The 21,225-nt window shown below is 29.9% G+C and overlaps 3 protein-coding genes across 19 annotated transcripts in view; 1 reads left to right on the top strand and 2 right to left on the bottom strand.

Annotated features, from left to right (window-relative positions):
* Positions 1-21,225, bottom strand: part of LOC100569092 (putative leucine-rich repeat-containing protein DDB_G0290503) — an 89,342-nt gene that overhangs the window by 22,786 nt on the left and 45,331 nt on the right. The window lies entirely within an intron of this gene.
* On the top strand, positions 1,022-4,873 carry LOC100161033 (ATPase family AAA domain-containing protein 1-B). Its single transcript, XM_001943610.4, has 7 exons — positions 1,022-1,441; positions 1,501-1,545; positions 1,606-1,783; positions 1,838-2,038; positions 2,971-3,167; positions 3,794-3,981; positions 4,061-4,873. The coding sequence occupies exons 1-7, from the start codon at positions 1,304-1,306 to the stop codon at positions 4,191-4,193; spliced, it is 1,080 nt and encodes a 359-aa protein (XP_001943645.1). The 5' UTR covers positions 1,022-1,303; the 3' UTR covers positions 4,194-4,873.
* LOC100163058 (carboxypeptidase D) lies at positions 7,654-19,766 on the bottom strand. Of its 4 annotated transcripts, none has more exons than XM_029489250.1 (11): positions 19,143-19,766; positions 16,379-16,718; positions 15,954-16,081; positions 15,344-15,495; positions 15,053-15,240; positions 13,690-13,767; positions 12,892-13,077; positions 12,540-12,658; positions 12,146-12,325; positions 10,278-10,424; positions 7,654-7,822 (listed from the first exon to the last, which is right to left on the bottom strand). In XM_029489250.1, exons 2-11 carry the CDS (start codon positions 16,581-16,583, stop codon positions 7,751-7,753), a joined length of 1,455 nt encoding a protein of 484 aa, XP_029345110.1. In that variant the 5' UTR covers positions 16,584-16,718; positions 19,143-19,766; the 3' UTR covers positions 7,654-7,750. The 4 variants fall into 4 exon arrangements, with proteins under 4 accessions (XP_029345110.1, XP_016661421.1, XP_003245777.1 ...); XM_016805932.2 differs by lacking the exon at positions 7,654-7,822 and having other exon boundaries at positions 7,931-10,424; positions 19,143-19,408; positions 19,469-19,764; XM_003245729.4 differs by lacking the exon at positions 7,654-7,822 and having other exon boundaries at positions 7,931-10,424; positions 19,143-19,764.

Here is a 21,225-nt window from a genome sequence, read left to right as displayed (position 1 = left end):
TTGTTTTAAATGGTTGGAATACAGTGTATCAAAATATAAAGTCTTCTGTTTTCCTTGCCGTATGTTTTTAAATTCTGGATCAAATTTAGGACAGGCTGATACAATTTGTGAGGGGGCCCTATTTTCCTTATTGCATAACCTGCGAATAAAGTCTGCGCACGCCTATGGAGGATAATTAGACTGAAAGTCTATGATTATTTCTTTTTCAGTCTACTGCAGGTTGCATCGACTAGGTCTAGAGTGATAAATTTGATATTGGGAGGTTTGAATGGTGTACTTTTTTACTAAATAGCTTGTAGAGTCTATGATTGCATTTAATTTTAATGTGGATCATACATCTTGTAACTGCTATAGTAGCCCTAGATTATGTGAATCACGGTTGTAGATAACCATAACCGCGATGTGAATGGTTTAAATTCTATGCCCGTAGCCATAATCCCATGTTTGAAATTTGTGTCGCAACACTTTAGGGAACTGCGTTAACATGTAACAAGACTGTAGCCTAGAGGTATATTAATTATAAGTAAGATTTTCACGGATAATTTCAATGGATATGTCGAACAACTCTCTAAGAAGTTGGAATATATTATTATATTCTGTGAATATATAATATACTGAAGTACTATATTCCAAGACCATGGGATATTGGGTTCTACAACATTGTTACATGTACAGAATATACATTAAAAACAAGAGAACAAGTCAGTAGGCAATACTCAATAATATAGTAATATAGGTAGGTACTAATACTTGTATAGAATCGCCATTCATTAAAAAAAAAATCGTTGAGGCATTCAATATTTTAATCATTGAGAGCATTTAATCTCTTTTCTATGGAGCATTTCTCTGAATTTATTTTGATTAGTGATTCTTGAAAAAATATACAATGGTAAGCACTGGTAACGGTGGTATGTACCCAAGGCTTGTCGAATGGTCAAATGCAACCTCAAAATAATTGATAAGCCTTTAAAAACCATAGATATTAAAGATTCTTTAATATCTATGTTAAAAACCAATTTTAGGTTATGAATCTAACTGATACGGTCGTAATTTTCAATCTTGTTTTTTTGGTAGTTTTTATTTTAAAAAAAATTTGATCTAATATTATTATAATGTTCTGTTTAAGACTGTATTAAGTTGTCGGGTGTGCAGTTCGTTTAGGCCGTCAAATATCTCTTTATTTTTCGTACGGATAAAAGTAATTTAATTTATGAATCAAAATACCAATCCGAAAGAAAATTTTTTATATAAATTAAAATTATAGATTTTTAGATTTATTTTCGTTAATACCTACGGTGGTAAAATGGAAATGAATAGAAATGAAGTTATATCCTTGGTTATACGTATGACTTTGTTGTCAACGTGTGCTTATTTTGGTACTAAATGGTTGATCGGACAGATTGATCCAACCAATCAACAAAAAAAACGATCCAAGGAGACTGTGAGTGAACTTTGTTTTTATGTATAACATAGACATGTAATTATTTTTATGTGTTTCAGGCGCTCAGCAAACTCAGAAGCTTAGGTCTTCATAAAATGAAAAACGTAAGTCGAGTCATTGAATAAGGTATATAGATATTCTGATGAATTTGTCTTTGATTTCAGTTAACTGACCATGAGCTGATGATTGCCAGTCACTTGGTAAATCCATATGATATCACTGTTTCTTGGAATAACATTGCTGGACTTAGTCAAGTAATAGATGAAATCAAAGAGACCGTGATATTTCCAGTGCAAAGAAAAGAACTGCTTAGAAATTCTGTTTTAACAAAACCACCAAAAGGTACATTTTCAATTTAATATTTATTATTTCAATTTTTATAATACCTATTTTTAGGTGTTTTGCTTCATGGACCTCCTGGTTGCGGAAAGACGATGATTGCCAAGGCAACCGCCAGAGAAGCGGGTATGAATTTTTTATATCTGGATGTGTCATTACTCACTGACAAATGGTATGGTGAAAGCCAAAAGTTAGCTGGTGCCGTTTTCAGTTTGGCTCAGAAGCTTCAGCCTTGCATAATATTTATTGATGAAATCGGTAACGTAATTATTTTATTACTTATTTGATATTAGTTATTAGGAGGTACCTATAACATTTGTTTAAACACTATTAGGTGCTAAGCGTTTCATTATAAGTTTTGACTTGAGACATTAAAAATTTAAATTGTAACTTTATAAGATGTATTACAGTTTTTTTTATGTATTTAAAGTACCCTTCCTTGAGGGCATTCAAATGGTACTACTGTAAGATAAATATGCTACTAGAAGTACATATTTAAGTTCTCAGATCTGCTTATTATTTGTTATGATCAATAAATATTATAGTTTTGCAAAATATTCTATCACTATATGACATACATTTTATTATTCTATAAATCAATTTTAAATGTTAAGTTATTTCTATTGTAGTATAGTTTATGCCAGAGGTATTCACATTTTTTCATTCCGCGTATCCCGTGTCTCTTCACAACATTTTGGTGGCCCTCAAATTAGTATGGACACACAAAAAAAAAATATATTTTAATGTTTAATTATTTATAATCATTTATAATAATGTACCTACTATATATATATATATATATATATATTATATACACATTAATATTATATCAAGACAACAAATTTAAAAATAAATATGCATAGAAAACTGAGATTAAATGTTTTATGATTAGAATAAAATAATATATTAATCATCATCATCATTATTTTTTTTCTCTGTGTAACAACTTTTCTGACGAATATTATGCACACACAATATGAATACACCTAGTCCATACCAATTATATAAATATTTTATATTTTCCATTTCAAATACTTATCTAATATTTGTTATTAGAAATTTGCTTTAGTAGAATTCATACAATTAGTTGACATTATGCTAAAAAGTCAAGCCTAATCTCATCATTTTTAAAAATGTTTACATTGGATGATTTTGATTATAGTATATTAATAATATTACTTATGTTTCAGATTCTTTTTTGAGATCTAGAACACAGCATGATCATGAAGCAACAGCTATGATGAAAGCTCAGTTTATGATGCTATGGGATGGTTTATCAACTGATCCAGAAAATACTGTGATAGTAATGGGCGCCACAAATAGACCTAAAGACTTAGATCCTGCCATACTTAGAAGGATGCCAGCCACTTTTGAAATATCATTACCGGTAAATATGTATACTTCTTAAAGTACTCAAAGCCAAATAAAAATATGCATTAAATGTCTTTTGAAAATAACATTTCCTTCTTATTTATTATTTAAATATTTTAGTATTAGAAATGATTACAATTGTTATTAGAATAAAACTTGTTAGTATCAATCTATTTACAGCTAGTGGCTGCTTTAACTTTTTGTGAATCACGTGATTCAAATATATCTGATTTGAGCCGTAACTGTTGATAGCAATCAATTTTTTTTTGAATTTAATATGAAAATTTGTATAAAACAATTTATATAGAATCTAAGAAAATATAAGTGTTATAAACAAACATATTTAATTTAATGAAATTCAAATTTTGTTCAATTTATAATTCATTTTAAAATTAAATTTCCAAAAAATTACATTATTAATTATTAATTAATAACTAAATTTACATTATATTATTATATTTGTATGTTGTTATCATCCTTTGGTGAGAGCATAATGTAAAAAAGTAGTAGTCTGTAAATTAGTAAAAAAAATGTGTGCTGACTAGCAAATTTGATTGTATCACCCTCACAGAGGAAGTATTGGGTGATTGTATTATACTTCCTTGATCATTGTATGATGAGAATTGTATTGATAATTTTTAGGGTGAACAACAAAGAAAAGAAATACTGACCTTAGTTTTGAATACTGAACAATGTGCAGATAATGTAGATCTACATCAGTTAGCCATATCTACAACCGGTTTTTCCGGCTCCGACCTTCAAGAATTGTGTCGTATCGCATCATTATTCCGCATCAAAGACTTGATTAAAGAAGAGGAACTTCAAAAATGGTAACTTAAAATGTTTTAGCAAATTTTTGTTAGATTAGTAAATCCGTATTAAATTGTTAAATTCCTTTTTTTCTCACAGTACATTAAACTCCAATCCAATCAATGCAGCCAGTATTAATATGTTGAGGCCTATCAGTATGGATGATTTGGTTGCATCTGTTATCAAGATGAAAGCATCCAAAGTAGTTAGTACCACTCAACCTAGGTTTTAATTAGCAATACGATGCAATAATCGGTAGTCTGGTTGAACGATCAATTTTAATGTTTTGTCGTTTGTAATATAATGGTATTAGCGTGAATACTGTTATAGTAACAGACATTTTCACTCTTAGTCCTAGTTCCATGTAAGCATAAATAGTATTTATTTTTCCTCAAGATAATATACTTTGCTGTTGGACAACATTGTTATTTCTATTACTTAGTTTGTTTTAGATAATTTGTGTTGCTCATAATTAATAATTAATAATGAATTACATTTTATTAATTAATAACATGTTGAAAAATGATGACTGTATTTGTTTAACATAATTTGGAAAATATTTATATAATATATATGTAAATAATTTTATTATTTTCATTTGTATTTCAGCAAATTATTACTATTTTAATTATTCAGTTATTTCATTGTTATTTTATTTGTACAGCTTCCTTTTAATATATCCAAAGATGCTAGTTAACTATTTAATATACATAATGCTTTTTATCTAATTAATTTAGATTTGTATATATTTGGTTTTCGAGCTTAATTCGGACGTCTTATAATTATTAGACTTGCCAACTGTTAATATTAAGTTACTATTGTTGTTTAAAAATATTAACATTCTACTTATTAGGTGTTTAAAATGTATAACTTTTAACATAGACTAGAGAATAAATCTGATAATTATTATAATTTAAGCTTTGTTTTTTTTTTGAGATGAACAATCCACGAGCTTAGACTCCAACAAAAATGTCAAATTGTTTTTACAATATTATTTGTCAATAATAATTGTACATAAATTCACTGTTATTTGTTTAAAAAAAAGCATTTTAGTGTCTACATTTAGAGTGCTCATTCCTTTCTTATAAATGTCAATTTTTGAAAGAATGAATTGTTTGGCAATATGCCAATTGCGCTTGACTGAATTAAATGGATTTTAAATTGAAACATTTAAACATTAGGTAGGATTAAATCTATTATATTGTATTTTTATTCATTAATATAAATGATTAAAATACAAAATAAAAAAAATTGGGTAAGTGGATTTCGCTCTGCTGTACAGTTGTAGGGTACAAGTGGGTCAATGCATAATAGATTGTATCAAACTTGAATTCGATGACATAATATCATTGTGTAAGAAAACGATTCTGAGTGGACGCTGTTTGTCAGCCTGGATATTTTATATTGTTATTATTTATTGTATATTTGTATCCTGTAAGTTGAATTAATATTAAAATATTATTATTTTAATTCGTTTCTATGGCGATAAACAAAGCATTAGAAATTAAAATCCCATTTTTCATAATTTGTCTGTGGTTTTTCCCGTGGCATTAAATAACTATTGAGAAAATCGAAACATGACCTCTCCAAAGTAGCATCTTGATCCAATTCGCTAAAATGTAAGGTACATGTATGTTGAAATCGAAGCTCTCTTTCTGGTTTTAATTTTGTATACAAAATAAAAAATAAAAAAAACACCATTGTAAAACCACTATAGTTTCCTCGCTCCGCTCAGAATCTAATATATTTTTCAAACGCATTTATTTGCTGTTTATTTTTTAGTTTTTACATAGTCTGTAGGATGTAGATGCAATAACGTGATTATTGGCATTTCATTAAAAATGATTATCAATAATTAAGTGTCAAGATCTAAATCAGCTTTTTTATGTATGAAAATATGATATAATTAAAAAAATAAAAATATTCTGTTAGTTTCCACAGTCAGAACAGTCTAATATTAAACATGACACTGTGATAATGATTTCACTACATGATTACCTACATATAATTAATTGTTATAATAATATAATATAATCAAGGTAGTTTAGTCAACTATAGTCAATTCAAAGTATTTATTAAAAAACGAAACTATGACCTAACCCGCTGAGTCCTGACAATTATATATATTATATACATTATATATTTATTTTTAAACAACTTAAATGGACTAGGCCCTTTTTAACCATAAGATTCGGTGGCACACGTAGCCAGGATATGTCTGGTTTTTTTTTGGGGGGGGGGGGGGGGGTGATAATGTGTTTACACAGAGTTGATTTAACTAGGGTCTCCCATAAGTTTAGAAGACTGATGCCATGGTTTTATTTTATGTTTCGGTTCCTGTCCGGCTATAAGTACACATTTGTATTTACGGTAACTCTTATAGACAATAGAAATAATTTTTTTAATTTTCTTAAACTTTCATACAAAAAAAAAAAAAATACTGAAACTTAATAGTTATTACTTATTAAGTTAATTATATTTCGTAAATTTAAACATAAATAAAAAAACTTATGTTTGAAAATTTGGATCTTTTTGTGGCTCATTCGCTAAATAATAATCATTATAATGATATATCTTAATGATTTCATATTACCTTCAAACACCACTTAAATGTTACTGTTGGGAAGAGCCCGAAGATCCTCGGATTCATCAAACGAAACACAACCCTCTTTACCTCCGCCACCTGCCTCCGTACCCTCTACTTCAGCCTTGTCCGTTCAATTCTCGAGTATGGATCGGTTGTTTGGTTTCCATATCTGGCCTATGATCAATTGCGCCTTGAACGAGTACAAAATCGTTTCCTATCTTTTATTGCCTTTTTACTAAATATTGAACACACACCTCATGATTATACCGTTATCCGCTCCACCCTCAATATCCCAACTCTGGCATCTCGCCGTAAACACACAGATCTCATGTTCATCACATCTCTACTCAATGGTACCATCGACTCCCCCGACTTACTAGCCACTGTTTCATTTCGCGTTCCCTCCTACTCTACTAGACACCATTCTCTTTTCTCTATCCCTACCCCCATCTCACCTCGTATGGTCACAACCAGCCTCTCCACAGAATGTCACACCTATTAAACCAACCTTAGTCCTACCACTTAAATTTTTTACCTGTTATCTATATATAATTGTATTAATTTACTTTCTACTTATGTGATTTATCTACTTTACTATATTTTTGTTAACTAAATGCTCTTCGGGGCGTATAATCATCAATAATCAAATATTAATTTGGTATATCGGAACAGGAGATTCCATTTATTTCTAAAGATCATAAAGTGTTTTTGGGTTTCTATATGTAATAGGCAGTTGTATAATATATTGTAATGGCCAGTGGGTACCTGTTAGCTAGTAACAAGTAACTATACGGACGTTGGTCGCAAAAAACGAAATGTGTATCATTCCAGGTCTGGCTAAATATCAAGGCCTGTGCACACTTGTTTTTACCAATGTAAGGTGTACTCGAAACACGTGTTATATAGTAGATATAGCGACTCCCCTAGTTTTTTAAAAGTGTTATTTCTCGTGACGCGTGTCGTCCTCGAAAATTGCGTATTGCACGGCGTTACGTATAGGCAATATTGGTACGTTACTGCGTCGAAAAACCTCATCAAACAGTCTCTTGCAAACCGTCGCGTCATCCGATATTATTCTTTCGTCAAAAATAAAAACACAGGTAAGCTCATAAGAATTTCTGGGTCCACTATATTATAGGGTATAATATTATTATCTCTATAGATACAAAATAATTGTTAAAAAGTCGTTCAAATGAAGAAAATCACAAGACCATAAAATATGTAACAGTTATTATTATAATACTGGTGGCGTTATAATAATATGCAGTTGATGCCTGAAATAGTGAAATGATCAATATTATAATACGCATAATAACACATTATTATTACGATGTTTATATCTTTGTCGTATTGTAATAAACAATATTAGTAAGACTGGACGATTTCCACCATCACCGGATTGTATATTAATAGACAATAAGATCGTTAGATCAACACACACACAGATATGTTTAAATTAATATAATAATTATATTATTATTTATTAGTATAATAAAATATAAATGTTACAAATATTGTAATTTAATGGGTGATGCTATTTGGGTGCTTTGATTTTTAGTGTGCCAGCACTCAGCAGTCGAAAATATTTCGTATATCATATTTAATATCGTATATGAACGATACACAAACGCCAAAAGCCACGTTAAATTATATAGACACGCAAAACGTACACAATATATCAGTCATTACTCATTAGAGATTAATCGTGTAAATTACGTTGTTATACATAAATAAATAATATACACGTATACAATTACGTATATGAAAAGTTACAGTTCAATATTACATACGGACAGAGAACTAAAACGTAAATGAACAATAAATTTAAAAAAAAATAATTGAATAATTATAATAATGACGTTACTATAGACTAGCGACGCCTGACGCTACAAAACACTGTCGTCGAGTGGCGCGAGGGTACACAATCAGGGGCGTGCCCAGGGGGTGGTTTCGGGGTTCAAACCACCCCCAAATTGATTTTTTAGTTTTCTCACCTTATATGTTATATGAAAATCCTGGGCACGCCCCTGTACACAGTTAATATTATATTGTAAAACATCATGACACCACACCGCAGTCTGCAGTATACATAAACGAACAAAACGTTTTATTTGAAAAACATTTAAGTATTGTTATTTGTTAGTAATTACTATACTTAGTGAATATTATTAGGTATGTTGTATACCAAGGATAACAAATTAATATTTTCGAAGGGCCACATTAGGAATCTGGAAATTATTGTTCGTGGGCCATCAAAAATTGCTGACAGCGGTAAAAACAGATGAACCAAAATGATTAATTACAACTCTATAGAACGTATAATATTATAGGTTTTTACTTTTTTTCTTGTCTGTGAGCCGGATAAAATTTGTCAGAAGACCCCCAATTTGGTGATCCTTGTTGTACACAAATCACATAAATAACTATAATATGTAAATGGATTTTTGGATAGTACGTGCTTTTATACGCAACGTATACGTATGACAATGACAGATTTCAAAAATTCGTTATTGTATACAAACTACAAACATAATGAAAGTTGACAATACAATAGTAATATTATTATGATTTAAATATGTTATAATATTATATAGTCAAACGTGGTCGAATTTATACTTTAATCTTTAAAGAACAATGTTGTCGGTGGAACTCGAGAAAATCAGTATACTGATCAGTATATCGCGGTATAGGTTATCTTATCTTATTACACCTACTAAAAAACAAACCAACCTTTTTAATTCAGTTTATAAAACAGATTATTTTCCATAGACCATAGTATACTTCGATGCATACAAATCAAATTTTGGAGAGTAGTTTATGAGTTATAGTCTAACTAATTACCAACTCGTCCAAAATTTGAATTTTATAATTCGAAATACTCCGAATAATATGCTGCTTAGGAATATGAAAATAAAAATGTACATGTTTTCGTTCAAAAAAGTTAAAACTTCAAAAAATAATAACGATATAAAATTATAAAAATATTAATTTTTCCAAATATCTTGTTCTGTTTCGACTAAAAAATTATGTAAAAATTTTTTTTCAAAACCGCTAATAGTTTTTGGAATAATACGATAGTCTTACGTAAACGATCACCTGGTATGATAAATTGTAAAACGACGAATGAATATATTATTCTAAAGGCCGAGACTTGAAAGTTTGGATGTTTTCCATCGAAGTTTTCATGCATGAAAACCACGTGTGCAGTACAACTGCACGTTAGTCGCCACCTAGTGTTGCGTACCTATATATCAGCTGAGACATGTGTAAATAGCGTTGTATCTACTAGTTTGTCCGATAATAGTTAGTTAAACTACAATATTATATCTAATATGATGATAAATGATTGTTATGTTAGTAAAGCGATCTATATGACGACGATCACGAGAGCATGTGGACGACAAAATACGAGAACGGCAATAGGCACAGAATTTGAACCGCTCTGATTTCGCCAGATGGAAAGTGGTTACCGGGACCGGAGGACGATGACTGAACGGGCAGCGGCGGTCGCATCGATTGTAGCCGATTGACGTCGTCGTACCGGTTACCACTGCGACCTTTGTGGCCGTCATCGCCTTCGTCCTCCTTCTCCTTACCTTCCACATCCACCAACAACCACAAGCGCTTGTCGGCGGACGACTTTTGCACGGCCGCCACCGCCCGATCCGTCACGCCGTGGAGGTCGCTGTCCGACACCCAATGCGTGTTGTAGTGATCGCTGTCACTTACGGTGCTCCTGCCGCTGTCGGCTGTCTTCGTCTTCGTCGGTTCCAACTGGACGTTCACCGATTGCGGCCGAGGTCCTTCCTCTTGATCCTCGCGCTCCTCCGGCACCTTTACTCGGACGATTTTCTCGTCGTATCCGATCGCGTTCACCTGTCCGGGTTCAGTAATCGTGCACATTAATATATTATCGTTACCTATATAGGTGATTGTAAATTACGCCCTGCACATTGAACTGCAGGTAGTGAAAATAGTATGGTGTAAATTGCGCTTCTAAAATGGTTATACCTAGTAAATTTCATACCCAAAGTGTGATAAGTAAGCATGATAGTAAGTAATGTCTTAGTGACATTGAATTCATCGATATATATTTTAAACATTTCGGTATATTTGAATTGTTTTTGTTTGAGATACTTTAGCGCAGTTTCATATCTGGCCCCAGATAGGCCTTAACATTGATTTGTAAATAATTATTTTATTGTTGAGGGAAAGATTAGATTTAAGAATAGGACGTAGGAGGTGTAGTCTACTTTTAAGCTTTTTCCTTGTTGATTTAAATGTGGGCCCCATGTGAGACGCGTTTATCTAAGATCAGGCCCAGACATTTAATTTGAGTTTCAATTGGAATTTTCATTCCTTCAAAGTTAAAAGTGAAGGGCAGGTGAGATTTCTCTTCTTAAGGTGAAAAAAACGTGGAAGGACTTTATCGACGTTAATTTTTATTTTCCAATTGGATGCCTGTTTTTCTATTTTTATAAGACGTGATTGGAGATTGGATGATGCTACAGTGTTATCACTATGTTCAATTAATATTGCTGTGTCATCTATGCAGTGAATATGTTGTAAAGATCTGAAGACAGATAACTTCCTTGGAGGACTTCTGCTCGGATTTTTAAGTAGGGAGAGAATGCGTTACCTTGTCTGACAACAAATGTGTAATTTGAAAAGTATGATTTAATCGTTATGATATTATTTATACATTATAGAATTTTTAACAAATTAATATACCCACCCATATTAAATTAATTAAAAATTTGATTTAATTTTTCCATTTTTAATTAATTAATCTCTGGCCCAGGCTTTGGGTAATACTATTGGCTACCATGAAAATAATATTACTTGTAACTAAAACTAAAAGTCTCTGCTGGACGCAATTTACTATATCGAAATTTGTACTTGAAATGTATTGGGTGCAATTTACAAAATTTTCCTTTCGTTCCGTACAATTTACGTTTGTTTATCGTTATTTATATGTTACTTCGAAGAACCGAACACAACATTTATTTAATTTTTTTTTATAAGAAATGACAATAGAAAAAAATTCACATTTTCACAGTTTTTATAGATATTTTTTACTACAAGAACTATACAATATGAAAAACTGCCAAAGTAACTTAAATAATTTTTTTTTCTAGGAAAAGTGATAAGTTATTAAAAAGTTATTGACCACAAAATAGAAGTTCAATGTCTTATTTTTGTTTTCTGTGTGACTGTGTAGTTTAATATTTAGTAGTTGAAAAGGTATTAATGTATCATGAAGATAATTATTTATTTTAGTAATATATGACAATGCACTACCTAAATGGTTGGTGGCTAAAATATATAGACCACCTAAGTTTAATAGGTTCTAAATGGACAGTGGTTATTATAGCGGCTCAAATTCTCAAGTCATTAATATTTATCTTTTAATATAACACTTTTATTGAAAAAAATTGACACAACATGTTAAGATAATAATTATTAATCAATTAATTTTGCCTCTTATAGTGTTAAATCATGAAATGCAAGACAGCAGTGATTGTTGCAAACTTTTTTTAACCTTTCGAACCCCTTCATACATTATTATCGAATTTTTTCTTTCGTAAAATACTTACACGTAACTTGTATACACCAGGAAGTAGTATTTTCCAGTATTCTCCGTTCACGGTAGTGTTGATATAGTTTTCACGGTCCGTAAGGCTAACGGTGGCGTTTGGTATGGGTTTACCGGTTATTTGATTGGTGACGAAACCTTTAACGCCTCTATGCGCTTGTTGCATCCATGTCAAAAGTGGCTGAAATAAAATTCAAAAGGGCGGTACCTTGAAGTTATTATAAACACATATAATTCGTTTCTATTTATCTCTATATATATTTTTAGAAAATATTAAAAACGTATAATAAAATTAATTACAATTTTTTTTTTACTATATTACCGCTATATTTTTATATTATATATGATTTTATCAATACGTGGAATTTTGTAATAATTGTATGTAAAGTAGGTACCTTTAAATGGTCATTCCAGTGAGATTCCAAAAATGAAGCAGGTGGGTACTTGCAACAAGACATTTCCAAGGTGATTTCCATACACCCATGCCATACGTAATTGTAATCTTGCATGCTTCCTGTGAAAAATGCGTTATTTTACTTGTTTTAAAAACTTCAATACTTTTTTCATACAATATAATGAGATGATAGAATAATAAATCGTATATGCATTTTATTATATAATATTAATATTAATAATATACGGCGTGATCCGTGGAGATGCGGAGTTCTCATAATCATAATGTCTCAGTTCTCGTAGTCTTAATAATTTATAAGATAAAAATTAAATTATGTCATATCCCTGACCTACCTATTACTTGATACCAAGCAGCTCCATTCGTTATGCCGTCTTTGAATTTTAAGCTATAGTCATCATCACAACTTAGACCGTTATGCATGGTCGGGTGCAAATCGGCATATTGTTTCGCCAAAAACCGAAACACGTCATCGTCTGGTGTTAAACTCTCCATATTGATATTCTGATTATAACTAGTTTCTGTAATTGAAAAATAGTGAAAATAGGTAATTAACTAAAAGTACTTCAATATATCTCGGTGTTATATTATTTACAAGTGCGTTACAATTTAATACTAACATAACATGACTTTTAGTTATATTATTTATTATACTGAATGTTGTTGGTGTTTAAAATAACATGATAATATTATGCCATGTTGACTTTCTACAAAATTTTGATTTAGTTTATTACAGCTGATATTACGAATTTAAATACTACAATAAATAGTAAATACGAACTCATGCAGTCATGCTTTATTATAGAGTTTGGACCACGTCATAGATTTCTCATGGAATTGTTAATATTAGATATATTATAATTAGTTAGTCAAACAGCGATATAATATTAATATTTTAAGCCATATACTATACACAATAAATACTTAAAAATCAAAAATTGTTTGATAACCTAACGTAACATTGTAGACAGACGTTTGAGTATAGTTTATTATTATTGATAATGATTTATTTTTTTATTTTTTTAAGCGTTCTACCAATTATTTTTACGACGTGAGATTCTACATAATATACAGGACCGCGTGCGTATAATGTGCATTCATACTTAAAGTGAATTTCATTCTGATATTTTTACCGTTTAGAAATATTTTGTAGAGTTCAAATACATCGTTAATTTGTAATGTTTCGTTTAATTTCTGCAGCTTTCCAAGTACTGTCATAATGAAATACAAACGATAATGTCCATATAAAATATACTATAACGCAATTACAATATTTTTAAATATATAAATTAATACGATATAACAACATAATGTATGATCAATACATCATCACTAAAAACTCAATACCTATCAAACTTTGTAAAATTACAATGAAATATTATTATCGTTAGACAATATTATTAAATGTAAAAATACGTATTACGTATTAACAAAAACATTAGGCAGAGGCTGGGCCAAGTAATATCATACGCCATTAAAATGACTGATATTTTACAATAGAATAGTTATTGCTGAAAAGGGATCAGCATATATCTTAAATAATATACATATTATACATAATATTATATAGGTAGCAGTCCTGTAAAGAATACTTTTAAAAAGTACTTGAGTAAATACTCAAATACATTTTTTTTAAGTATTTAAGATACTACTCAAATACTTTAATTGTAAAGTATTTCAAATACTACTCAAATACTTTGAAAAAGTATTTGGAATACTTTTCAAATACTTTTGGTTTTTAAAGTGGGTTTCTAATTATCGTAATATAAACACATAGGTAGTAGGTAATCTAATAGTTATCAGCTAATAGTTTTAAAGGGAATATTGTTATTCAAAATTCAATAACTTTTTTTAGAAATCTGGTTTTCACAAACTTTTGGTCTTCGGCTAACACAAAAATACAGAATATTAAATAAAACTATTATTCTATTATTGTAGTTGATAATAATATTTTTCCAACCAATTATTTCGAATAAAAATAAAATGTTCGAAATAAAAAACCAAAGTATTCAATACCAAAAAGTATTTAATAGAAAAAAAAGTATTTAAAATACCATTCAAAATACTTCATGCTGAAAGTATTTAAAAAGTTATTCAATACTTAAAAAAGTATTTGAATACTTTTACTCAAATACTTTTACTCAAATACTTTACAGGACTGATAGGTAGTCATATAGCTTATAAATTATTATGTTATACAAGCTTTAGTACCTTTAATACCTATATACTCTATATATTATATATGTACAATTATGTACCGAACATATTGAATATTATAATATTATAATATGTAGATTTTATATTTTACATATTATATGCTCAGAATTAATAAACGATTTTTGACAGACCGGATAACATAGGTATTAGATAATGCAAGTAAAGAATAAAATAATATGTATTTATGGTGGTGAAAAATTAATATGATATATACACTAAATGCAGATAGGTATATATACAAAATTACAAAATATCATGTTCATGTATAATAATGCTCACCCGAGTCCAATGAGCCATCGTAAGGGAAATTGGCCACCAAAGCACCACCGTGTAAGCCTAGAGACATGACGAACGGCACAGATTTTAACCACTCCATCATTGCTTTCGTCTCGGGTTGCAGTGGCACTGTGTGCGGATTGAACACGTCCGGGAAATTTCGATTCAAATCAAAAGTGTTAGCATTTCCTCTACATAAAAATATGATTTAGTAAGATAAAAAATTAACGACTTGTTGCGGTTTGTCGGGTAAAAAACACAAACAGTAGGTAGTTAACAAAAATATAATTTTACCTAGAACCCAACCTATGCATTCCATCGTTAGGACAAGGTTGAGGTGCGGACATTTCGAATCCGTCGGGATTCATGCTCGGCAACAAGTGGATGACGGTAGTTCGCAACAAATTGTTAATCACTTTGTTTTTTGAATTGTTATCCAATAAATACTGTAGATTTTGAACATAAACGAATTTTATACTTTGAATTTTTAAATGTATAAGGTTCTCATTAGTGTGTATCACGGACACTTGACTTCCCGTGAACCAGTAAACGTACATTTTGAAAATAAATTTAAGTTTTTATAATTTTTCATATTTAAATATTGCAAAAATGTTGTACATTCGGAATTAATGGTCTGTTTACTTCATCAAAAATTTGTTATATTATATACTATATATAGATTAAGTAGATCTCTCGATTTAATATTAATATTAAGCTATTATAATTTATAGTACATACTACATAGTCGGCTGATAGACCATAAATTGTTATTTATGTTAATATGTATATAACCGTATAATCAATAGCCGTTATGCAATATATGCATTATACATTTATAAATAATAGCATGTCTATCAAAATATTTATATTTAAGACTATATATTATTCCATGCGTATAACTTACTTGAATCAGATGTAAAATGATTTCTCTTCCCACCGGCTCATTACCGTGTATGTTGCCGACAATTTTGATGTTTGGCACACCCAATAGTTCACTTGCAGTAGTCAACTTGACGGCCCATAGTTCACGTTCTTAATAGGGACACGTCAAAGAAAAATATGTAATATTATACATTTATACACAAATATACGATATTGTATAGTAAAATAGTTGTCTTCGTCTTACATCAAGTGGAGTATAACTAAATGCCAGTTGCGTAAAGCCGACCTTCGTATAGGTACTTAAAATAATTAATTATTTTATTGTATAAACAATTGCTAAATATTATGCTCAGAGACCAGAAATGCGACAACTTATTTTAGAGCTTTCATCTAGTTCTTAATAATATTAAGACGCAATATTCAAATAGCTTGATGCGTTATACGTACTTAAAACCGACTTGCCGATCGAGTACAGCGACGAGATGTTGGGAAACTCGTCGGTTATTTGCATCAAATAATTTGTCATTTCTTTGTGGTTATGATATTTATCGAATCCAATCCTAGAATGAGATGCGGAAGACGCGGCGAATACGATCGCCAGTACTATTGCGGAACTCCGCAGAGCTTTGATGGTGTCCATAGTCATAATCATGATGATTGGTGTCGATCGAGGCTTTTGAACGGAGGATAAAACGCGTATACAAGTTTATATCGATTTCGTGCAAACCTTAAAGCGACGATAGGTTATCCTGAGGTCCCAAAGCAGCCTGCAGCTAGCAGAATAGTCCTGAACAAAATAAACGTGGTATTTCGTATTATTTCAAATAGTCAGAAAAATTTTTATAACCAACATTATATTATGTATAGTTGATGTGGTGGTAAACGTGTTCAACATAATATCATCAGTTTTGTGATGTCCACATTTAAAAAAGTATTTTGTCTACTTAAAACTTATACCTTAGCTTCATTTTTTTCAAAACATTTTACATTTTTACATTTTAACATTTTACAATTTATGATGCTAATACAAATATAAATACAATACCAAGAAAAAAATATTAAAAATCTTAAAAATCAAAATATATAAAAATAAATATTTGACATATAATAATATAAAATAAATACAACATATCATAATTTGTAAAATTCTAATAATTTAATAAGCGGGTGTCGCTCGACTATCTGCAGTAGGTACAGTAGTTAACTAGTGCCCACTGTAATGAATGGTGTTAAATTTGAATTCAATGATTTAAAATAATTGTGTACGAAAAACGATTCTGAGAGAAGACAGTCTAAAACATACCAACAAATATTATGGACCCATAACTAGGGTATCTAAAATAATTTGATACCCAACTAGTGTAATACCTACCTGTGATTATCATTGGCCGCTTACTACTCGGGACTCAATTCGGATATGCCAAAAATTATAGTAGATTAATAAAAAAGAATAACATTCTTAATAACTTGATTATATACAGTAGTTCATGATAATAAAAACAATTATCTTAAGACTTAAGTCATTTTATATATATATACAAATGTACATTATATTAAATAATATACACAAATGAAAATATTATAAACATTTAAATTTAATTTTAATTTGTCAATAGTATACTGGTGCAGGGACACATATATGGTGAAGCAATAAAGATATAAGGAGGTGCACTTTGCCCCAGTTTAGCGCCATCCCTTCTCGTAATATAGGTACTAATAAACCTTGTATTATATTTGAATTTATAATATGTATTATAATTTATAAAATACCAATAATTGTTTGATTATTTTAATGGTGACACTCGAATGGCCTTAGCCATTTTCCTCCAAAAACGAGATACCGTTTTCCTCCACTAGCCATTTTCCTCCAATAAATAATAAATAAAATAATAAAATAGTTAATATAAATAATTTATGCATATCAAAAAAATAAAATATATTCTTTAGGCTTCATCGACAGCTGATATAGATATAGCCGATACTAGAATGTATCAAACGAAAATGTGATCCTAGCAGGGCTTGCATTTGAAAAAAATTCTGTTTAAGTTATTAACAATTAAAACATTACGCAATTTTTGCGTTTATCGTTATTTAAAATGGTATTAATACCTATAAAATTTAAAAATATTAACTAATTCGGGTAGGTATTCGTTTTGCGTTATGTTTTGTTTAATGATATATCTATAATATATTTTGTTAATAGTTATGTTTTGTTTTGCGGTATTTAATTATTTTTGATTATCGTTTTCCGTTATAATTATATTTACAAATTTCAATAGTTTTTTGTCAAATATAACGTTTGCAAGTCCTAGATTCTAGCCTTACTTTATCTTTATAATACAGAACGTAATACTACAACACTGGCTAAAATATTGGAGGAAAATAGACAAAATTACAGTCTAAAATAATTTGGAGGAAAATGGACAGTGGAGGAAAATGGTATCTCGTTTTTGGAGGAAAATGGAACCGCCCACTCGAATCACCTCCCAAATTTAGGTAGGTGATTTTTTTTTTGATCGAATTGCCTCCCATAATATACCTGGATTATTAATTGTGTACTATCGATTATTATTATATTATTCAGCGTGATCAGAGAAAAGGGCAAAACAATTACAATATTTGATGGTTTTAAGTTTGGACTTCAAAAAGACTTAGTTAATGGCATAAATTTATTTACAAAAAAAATTTGTTCAGCTTATTTGAAAACCAATCAATAAAATCCAGTTCAAAAAGTTTTTGACTGTATAACAGAATGATATTTGATCTAAATTATGTTATAAATTGATTATCTATTATTTTTATTATTATTAATTATTAAGGCTATTTACTAAAACATTTAGTTAACCTTAATTTAGATTGAATCAATCAGTATTGATTCAATTTACTAAGTTTATTAATATATCAATATTTTTTTTATAATATAATGATATAGGTACCTAAATCAATTAATTATAGCTATCGCAGGCGATTACAGTACAAGGGGTCACTACCTAAAATGGGAGACAATTTGAGAGAATAATATTTTTGAAATCGGGAGGCAATTCGGGTAACCTTTTTTAAAATTCGCGTGCGCCTATTTTAATAATGCGGTGATGTGGGGCAAGTATTTTATTAATAATTGATATATATATATATATACACAATATTGTGTTTAGATAATAACGTTACGTAGTATTATGTAATATGTATATATTACGTATAATATACGTACCAGTCAATGTATTGGACGAATCTTAATATGATGTGCGCCTATTCTTCGTAAGTATATTTGCGTATTATACGAGAGGATTGCAGATCGATAACGAGACGTCGATTCGCTTTGGACGCGTTGCGAAATTCTGCGCATGTACTTATTGGCGCGTTATGTTTTAACCGACACAAGTGGCAGCTTAATCTCTTCGCAGTGCAGGTGATAAATAACGATAAATACGACGACAAAAAAATCATCCAAAAACACGATCGTCGCTCGGCACCTGACTATATATAATAATATTATACCTAATTATTATAGGTGCCTACCTACGCGAGAAATATCACCGTAAAACGTAAATGTCATGTAGTGGGATGGCGCGAATCGTAGTGCTGCTGCGATCGTCGTGACTTTGACTTTTTTATATACTACGCGGGTCCCACGTAAAAATGAATTTCAATGAAATAACCGCAAAGTCGTCGCTGTTATTGGCGAAAAGATTGACGTACACAATAAAAACCTGTCACTTCGGAGCAAATTATTTAACACGACACGTCGACCCTCACGCGCGACACATGTAATAATATTAATAACAATATGTGTGTCTAATTTATATTATTGTACCATTGAAAATCAAAATAACAAGATAATAAAAAAATTCTCGTATCGCGAGAAATTTACTTGCGATGTATAATATGGGAACGCCATAAATGTCGCGTCGATCGCACGAGCTATATATTATTATATATTTTGTATCTATTATTCAGCTGTGTGATATTATGTCTATAGATAGCGTGTCCCTACAAAAAAATAATATTATTGTGTTATTGTCCAGTTATATAGATTGTATGTTGTGTAAATAAACCGTTACCCGTGTGGAGTGTGCGATTGTCGGACGGTTGTTTGCCGGAAAAAGGATATTATTATGATAATATGATGTTATATCAGAAGTCGTATTATTAAATAATGAAGAATTGACCGATTACAACGCGTCAACTGAATATTTTAAGATAAAAACATATTTGATATTTGCTTTTTAATATTTCTAATTCCTATAGGTCTTTAAAATGTAATCCTTCCTTTACCCTATATGCATACAACTTTCGCCTATCGTAAGCGTCTGAAATATACGTCGCAAATTCTTATTTAGACGTCCGCGGCGGACGGTCCGCCTATAATAAAAAGCTAGAATATAATACCTACCTATATATAAGTGGTCAAAATAAATGTCCATATAAATATGTGATAACGTAATTTGTTTTTTTTTTTTTTAAATAGATATTTGAACGTTTCATATTAAAATGTTTAGTGAACTCATAATACAACGCTTTGTAAATATATTTAGGATCCACACAAGTACAAGTTTCTGGGATCGATCAAATGTCATTCGTTAAAACACTTACACTTCTACCTACCTACAAATTATGCGTTTTCCGAAGATGATTTTAAATTATTTTAAACGTTATTATTTTTATAATTACCGAATTCTTGCACAAATGTCATTATATATTTATAGTAACTTCAAAATGTATTTATTTCCATCATATTTTTTTATATCTACCACTGATACTTTAAATAATTTTGATTTTTTACATTTATCGCTTTTTGAACTAACAATGATATTTTAAAGTTTATATATGTATATAATTATTTATACCTATATATTAAACTTAGATGTGTTTTTGGGCTGGATCAAACTTTTTTTTTCTAATCAATTTTGATGATAAGGTGACGCTTTGTATATCACCATAGAAACGCAAATCAACAATAACATTTTATTTTACAGTAATAAAGAATGTTATTATTATACGTCATCTCCTGTTATTAAGCCGCAAGTTGTAGGATACAATATTTCTTAATACATAATAATATATTGTCGTAGCATACGTATGCCTTTTAAAAACGTAAGATACAAATTTTTCTTAATCTGTTTTATTTTATTAATTTATTTCACCTGTTTTCTTGAAAAAAGTTTTTACTTTTTAATTAAATATTTCATAATATCCGCAGACAAATCTTCATTTGATTTAATTATTGAACATTTTAGCTGTAGCTTATAATTCTCTATTTAAGAAAGTCTGGTTTTGTTTTTTTGTTTCATCTG

The sequence above is a fragment of the Acyrthosiphon pisum genome, chromosome A2, assembly GCF_005508785.2.
Source record: "Acyrthosiphon pisum isolate AL4f chromosome A2, pea_aphid_22Mar2018_4r6ur, whole genome shotgun sequence".
Lineage (NCBI taxonomy): Eukaryota > Metazoa > Arthropoda > Insecta > Hemiptera > Aphididae > Acyrthosiphon > Acyrthosiphon pisum.
The sequence above is the reverse complement of the archived record's forward strand: the minus strand, read 5'-3'. Positions and strand labels throughout refer to the sequence as shown.